This window comes from Morone saxatilis, unplaced genomic scaffold (assembly GCF_004916995.1).
Source record: "Morone saxatilis isolate NCDOM2014 unplaced genomic scaffold, NCSU_SB_2.0 Contig0, whole genome shotgun sequence".
Taxonomy (NCBI): Eukaryota; Metazoa; Chordata; class Actinopteri; family Moronidae; genus Morone; species Morone saxatilis.
The window spans coordinates 14384484-14391990 of NW_023339650.1; the positions used below are offsets into that span (position 1 = coordinate 14384484).

At 39.3% G+C, this 7507-nt stretch overlaps 1 protein-coding gene across 1 annotated transcript in view; it reads left to right on the forward strand.

Moving 5' to 3' along the window:
• Positions 1-6774, forward strand: part of hacd1 (3-hydroxyacyl-CoA dehydratase 1) — a 10651-nt gene extending 3877 nt beyond the window's left edge. Inside the window, exons 2-7 of the mRNA XM_035667095.1 lie at positions 372-489; positions 569-587; positions 688-776; positions 1162-1283; positions 3855-4033; positions 5364-6774. Coding sequence (XP_035522988.1) covers positions 372-489; positions 569-587; positions 688-776; positions 1162-1283; positions 3855-4033; positions 5364-5446 — 610 coding nt within the window. The 3' untranslated portion in view covers positions 5447-6774. The remainder of the gene's footprint in view (positions 1-371; positions 490-568; positions 588-687; positions 777-1161; positions 1284-3854; positions 4034-5363) is intronic.
• The last annotated feature ends 733 nt before the right edge of the window (positions 6775-7507 follow it).

The following is a 7507-nucleotide window of genomic DNA, read 5'->3' on the forward strand; positions in this document are numbered from 1 at the left end:
CCTATCAAGAAATCTAAAGTCAGACGTTGCCCATTGGCAAGATAACGTGTTCTTTCTTTTTTTGTGTGGCATCAACACTAACTGGAGGACATTGATTACAGGGACGTGCACAGATTTCTATTGATATTGGCCTTATACAGCAATACAGCAGTAAATGGAGAGACGTGCATGTTACAGTAGGTTTAAGGTTTGAGTTTCAAATAGCATTTGCCATGTCATAAAATACACTGTGTACAAGTACACGCAGAGCTGAACAACATGTCTATCTTGTATCAGTACTGGGAACCACCACTCAGCCCACACGTCCTGACAGTCTTACTGTTTCCACTGTAAGTGCCATTATGTAATATCGTCTGTTTTTTCTCCTGCAGGTGGCTGGTTTTGGCCATGGCAATGATACGCTTCTACATCCAGAAAGGCACACACAAGGGTCTGTACAGAAGTATAGCAAGGACACTCAAGTTTTTCCAGACCTTTGCATTAGTTGAGGTAAGAATTTGAGTGAAACAGCGTCTGTAGTCACAGCACGAACTGATACGTACTTATTTTTATGTATCTTGTGTTACAGGTGGGACATTGCGCCATCGGTATGTGAGGATTTTGGTTTATGGCTTATGATTTATGTTCAGATGTAAACCCAACACCTCTGCAGTGGTAAACTGTTGTTTTCTCCTGCTCTGCTCACAGGAATTGTTAGGACTTCTGTGATTGTAACCGGGGTTCAAGTTTGTTCACGGATTTTCATGGTTTGGTTCATCACTAACAGCATCAGACAGGTGACTATCACAGCACAGACTCTACTGTAGCTTTATATTTAGTTTAGTAAATTAAATATAGCATCCTTTACTGTTATTTCTTTACTGTCTCTGTGAGAAAATGCACAATAATTCAGTTTATTACCTCCACACATACAGTGAACACATTAGTAATATTCTGTAAGCAAAGATAGATTCTCATAGCATTTCCTGGGACAAATTTAATAACATTAGGCGGCTTTTCTGTACCTATTTTAGCTTCATTATAGTTTTGTTTGATTTGTATTCACCGTCATTGCTCCCACACTATTGCACATGTCGTTTAAAGCAATCGTGTCTTTACGTGCCATGTAAACACTTCTCCCTCCCTCTGTGTATTTGCCATTTTTTTTGCTCTTAAATGAAGATCCAGAGTGAAGAAAGCGTAATCCTATTCCTGGTTGTGTGGACGGTGACAGAGATTATCAGATATTCCTACTACACATTCAACCTGCTCCACCACCTGCCATACTTCATCAAATGGGCCAGGTGGAGATGCCATTACCCGGCGGCCGGGATGAGCCTGAATTGTCATTACCGTGTTGGACATTGTGTCTGAGCATGTCGGCACTGATCTGGCCATTTCACCTCTGGCATGCTTCCCCCCCTCGGGCCTAAACTGGCTTTACATCAGGAAGTAGTGCAGCCGTTTGTGTATTAAGTATCGCCTGGCTCACACAGAGAAGAGAAGCATGTGTGTGTTTATTGATTAGCACCTCATTAGCCATTCTCCGTCGATGGTGGGCGAACTAACAGCTAACATTGTGCTCTGGCAATACTGATAATGCAGAAATTACAGAAGATAGGCTGACGTCCAGATGTTTTATCAGATATTAAAACAAATAATTTGAAAGCAAAGTATTGTCCATAGCCTTAATTATCAGCACAAAAAACTTGAAACAGTTGTTGTAATTATCAGTAAAACACGATGACGACGAACAGTCCTCAGCTCTGGAGTGACATAATGCCTGCCTACTGTATGAAGAGCACTTGTGACGTGGCAGTCTGGCCTTGCGTGTCTCTCTGCTACAGTAGCTCAGCTGAAATTGGAGTCGTCAGGAGGAATGTCAGCTGTACACATTGATAGCTGTCCAACACACAGGCTTGGCATCTTACAGCGCAGAGATCTCACTTCAGAATAGTGAAGTTTACATATTGCATCAGCTCATTCACAAGGTGAGACATTGTTCTGCCTTTTGGATTGCCCGCAGACAGACGTTCACCAGAAAAACCCACACTTTTCGGCCGCTTGTGGGTGTCACATGATCGTCAGCACGCAACTCACTTTCATGCCAGTTACTCTTTTGTCTTGGGGTGTTGATTCTCGTGCACTGAATGCCACTCTCCTCCCTTCCTCCCCCACCCCCTACCCACGCTTCACGTCTTTCTTTAAGCATGGAGGAGACGCCAGGCCCCCCGGGAGAGGGGCTCATGTTCAGCTGCTCCTGTTTTTAATACCATCTGTTTTGGTCATGGAATGTTCGCCCAACATTTCTCTCACATCCGCGGAGACGCTCCCCCGAGCCTTTGCTGTGGTCTTGACTAAATGCGGGATCTCTGTAGCCCTGAGTCATGGCATATATCGTACTAGAGAGGCCATGTGTTGTCACAAAGGCAGGCAGGCAGGCCAACTCACACTCGCAATACAGGCAGCTATAGCAGGAAGCCAAGAAGATGAGAGTTTGTGAAGCTCTTCTCTAAATTTTAGATGATTTTATGAGAAATTTGGGACCATATTTTGAGGTGGCGCTCACCGATAGTAAACTTTCTGCTGAGTAATTCCTACCTATTAATGTTTGTAAGTCTTGTATTGAAACCCTGGTTGTCGTCCAAGTTCAGAGATGCATTTAAGCGTCTGTATGCCAAGTAATCTCCATAAATATATCCATTGTCACTGTAGACATCAACCATTTAGTGCAGTGATTTAGTTGTCAGTGGCCCACATTACAGCCACAGCTCTGCCCACTACAACATCTGCTAAATCAAATGCTTTTTGGCACACACTGCAGGCAAAAGTGGCACAAATCTGATCTTTTTTTGGGGTCCAAATTATATACAGGTCTGTTTTTTTTTTTTTGCAATGTGACCTCAGTGTGAACAGTCACATGAGAAATCATGCGACTTTATGCCGCTCTTGATCGACATTCGTCACACAGGTCAGTTCAGGACCATGATCTGCTCACACTGGAATCTGGGCAACATTTAAGGCACATTTTAAAATAATGTGAATAGCCAAACAAAATAAATTTAGATGTGAGCAATAAATCAGAATTGAGCAATAAGGGCTTCCTCTGTGAATGTAGCTTTTCTAAGGTTTAGTCACAGTCTATCATTAATGCTGCAAATCCCTCTAAACTGGCCTTGCTCCAATAGGTTGTATAAGCAGAGTAAATACTTTGCCTCCTTCCAAGGTGCATGGAGAAGGGAAAAAGTCTGAACTCCAGCAACACTTTTATAAAGAACAACTTAATTAATACGTTAAATGTACTTTCTAGAAGTAGTATAGAGGCATTTTAAAGTCAGGGTGCACTTCTTTGATGACCTGAATGTCATTTTACTTTATCTCAACCTCGTCTTTCTCTTGGCTCTCTATTGATGGAAAAACTTTCCTTTTCTCCAGTTTTCTAGTGATGTTTGTCTCTAATATCCATGATTGAAGACTACTGAGAAACATTGAATTACTGATTAACATTGTTAGAAGTTCAAACTCAATTCAGTATTAGGTCATATATGGATTACTTCACAAAATTCATTGTAAAGGGTCTAAAATGCAAAGACTGTGGTACTATCAAAAGTCCAAACTAGTTTTTATTGCTTTTTACAAACATTTAAATATGCTTACTGTATGTTAGTGACCTAGGAATTTAAGCTAATAGTAAAAACAAAGATTTTAGGGAGCATGCGTTGATTGTTGAACTCACCCTTGTGAAATGTTTGAGTGTACATTGTGTTTGAAAAACTGTGCATGTGAGTGTTTGTAACATCTGTAGGAGTGTTTGTTGCAGGTGTGTGAATGTGTGAACACTACTGACTGTTAAAAATTCCCATTTTCCTTCCCAGATACAACCTCTTCATCGTCTTGTACCCCCTGGGAGTCGTCGGAGAACTGATGACCATTTATGCTGCTCTGCCGTTCGTGCGCAGATCTGGAATGTACTCCATGAGGCTCCCCAACGTGTATAACGTGTCGTTCGACTACTACTACTGCCTCATCATCGTCATGTTGTCCTACATCCCACGTAAGGAGCATTTTTACTCCTACACTGCACTTTACGATGAAACATGTAGAGGAGGATTACCCCACCAAAAACCACCAGTTCACCCGAAGTGATGGGGGGATGGGGGCAGTGGGAGCAATAGGGACAGTAAATCTGGCACATGCTAATTGTTCTTAACTCCACAACATGGATTTTGAGTTCAGATATCAACAATCTGTATCCAGAATCATTATGCTGAAGCCAGGAGGTTAGCTTAGCTTAGCACAAAGACTGGAAGCAGGTGGAAACAGCTAGCCTGGGTGGCAAAATCTGTCTACTAGCACCTCTATAAAGCTCACTAATTAACCCTTAAGATAATGTTTTCATTAATCTGTTCAAAATGAAGAAGTGCAGAAACAAATTCAGTTGGTTGCTTGGCAACCTCAGGGTGATATGGTCACTACTAGGCTAATCACCTGCCGGCTCTAGCTTTATATTCAGCCTGCAGACATGAGAGTGGTATCGACCTTCTCAATCAATTCTTGGCCAGAAAACAAATTATCCTAAAAAGTCAAACTGTTTGCTTTTCAGTGTTGGAGACAGTGCTGCCTTCTTTGTTTTTTTATGCTATGAGATGAGATCCAGCAGATTTCCTACACACTCTCTACATATATAGCATCTTTGTGCGGGGGGTGGAAATCAGAGCAGGAACAGTAAAATCTAACATCCATGCATAAAATACAACTTTTTAAAAAGCTGATAATGAACAAATGTTTAGTTGCTAAAGTTTAAGATGCTGTATTAAGCATATTGTATGTAACATACATAATATTAAGTTATAGATGTCTTTGTCAGATCAATTATTTTTAAAATTTCATGTTCAGATTATTTTTGAGGGCATTTTGCCTTTAGAGGAGGGGTCTCAAATTGGCTTCAGGTCACTGCTTGTATTTTATTGTGAGAATATTTCCCTTGCTGGCATAACACAAACAGCAGTTGCTATACATTTTTCTGTCATCATTTTCATCAGACAACAAACCAAACAACAAATAAAGCCCCGAAACCTGCAACTGTTTGACTTTTGACCAAACAAAATGTTTTTATTTTAATTGTATATGAAGGACAGTTTAAATTGAAAATGAAATAGCCCAGAAATACCTTCCAGCTGGCAGCTTGAGACTGCTTTAGATATAGAAAACTTGCTCTGAGGCCTTAAAATATCTTACCAGGATTAATCATTGACACAGCATGTTTAAAACTATCATAGTTATCAATGTTTTGGAGCTAGTTGGACACTTTTCCTGTCAAATCACTGATTGTAACACATAGTAATTAGAAAACTGATTGGTCCTGTTTCTTTATTTTTTCCCAGTGTTTCCTCAGCTCTACTTCCACATGCTGCGGCAGAGGAGAAAGGTGCTTCACGGGGAGGTCATAGTGGAGAAAGACGACTAGACAAGCCACCACCTCATGCCTTTGTTTGAGCCAGCCCGCCTCCACATCACCCTCACCTCCCCCACTTCATCTCCACCTCACCTCTTCATCGCACGGGACCGTAAGAGCCGCACGAATGATGACCTGTCTGATGAGAGCTATAGCCAGCAATAATCAGGAAGAAAGGATAATAACTGATCCTAAGTATTTATTCACAGGATTAATTCCTATCTGAGTGGTAATATTGGAAACATGTTTACAGTCCCAGTGTTGCTGGAGCTTGAGATAGACGCCTGACGTTGTGTCTCAGCACAGAGAGATCCTGAGTCCTTTATTCACCCGCCAGCCTTACTGCCCCTTGTTGCACTGAAAAACATGAGCCACAGCACTGCACCCACCTTTCTAAAGGAGAAAAAGGCAAATGAGAGGCTTCCGGGGAAATGTGAAATGAAACATGGGAGGAAGATTGTAAGTTGCGTCTCCTGAGTCGTCCCCACTTCATCCCCTCAACCTCCCCAATTGGCTGTTTTATTTTATTTTCCAAGTATATTCCACCACAGTGATTTTACACAGACAGTGTGGCTGTAACAAAACAAGGTTTCAAAAGAGAGAATATTCATAGTTCTATCATACCTCAACAATAAATCTACATTTAGACAATATGCTGCTTCTTTTGTGTATGTTTGTTTTACCTTACATGTAAATCGATGCAATGTGAAATGAGCGGTTAATTATCAGCATATTTCTTAAAGATAATGTATTCACATACTGTATCACTTAGAGCTCGCACAGCTCAAACTTAACACTTTGTCTGCTTGGCTCAGCTCCTGCATTCTTTAATGTTGCTTTGATGTTTACTATGTCAAATTAATTTACAAGAGTGCATCTTAAACAAATTTGAGTCTTGAAAAAGTAGTTGCTTTTTCTTTAAGCCGCTGTAGCTAAGACGACAATTCAGATTTTTGTGAGCACTCACAGTCTTGCAGTCGCTGTTGTGTTTGTTTTTTAACATAAATTATCTCATGTCCGTGTTGATAGAAAGGTAGTTAGATTCCTTCCTGCTAAAGGTGCTATTGTAAGATCATTTCAATCTTCTGTGCAGCTGAAGGAGTGACTGTGATTGGATTTGACCTAAAGTAAGGAAACCAGGATGTGAAATTATTGAGAGGAAATGTTGGTCAATGAAATGGTTATCTAAGAAATTTTTTTGCTTATAATCTGGGTTAGAGAGGAGAAAAACAAAAGTCAATGTCAAATCACTGGAAAAGTTATTTTTCAAGAAAAAAAAAAAACAATAGAAATGTGAAAATACCTTTTTGTGCAAAATCAATAAACTAAATTCTACAATACTGTGGAGAGTTTTGTGATGACCCTCACGCTGATCTGATACTAGATCTGTTTATCTGAATCTGCAAAATCTTTTTTTAGAAATAAGCCAACAAATACAAACATCTTGTGGGTTTTACTTATTTATTTGCGAGTGTTTCCTTCATCTTTTGTAGTGTTGTTTAAACTCAAGTGTTTTTATAACAGGAAACAGTACCTGAGTGCAGAAAATGGCACATTTTATATTTGTAGGTAGGATCCACAGATTCATATTCATAAACATGTCTGTAATAGTGAAAAATAAATCTCATAATCACAAAATACTGGTATCATACATAGAGTATTAAACTGTAAACTTGCAGTCTTGAACTAAAACTCAAGCTGATTGTGACATTTTTTTGTATTTATCTGTAAATACTTTCTTTCTACTCATATAAATGAAAATGCTATATAGACATTCATGAGGTTAGATAACAGGTCCCCAAAAGATAGCATATCAGCGACATTGTGTTTTTTGCGCATCATTTTCGCACCTTTTTACAATTACATATTATGAAAAGCACTACGGTAAGTCCTCTTGGCTTCATAGAATTTATAATTTCCTACAAAACTTGCATAATGAAATATACATTCAGATATTCAGTTGCACATGGAATACAGTTTTATAAAATGTATTTCAAAAAACAAAAAAAAAAAAAAACAAAAAAAAAATATATATATATATATATATATATATATATATATAAATCAATTGGT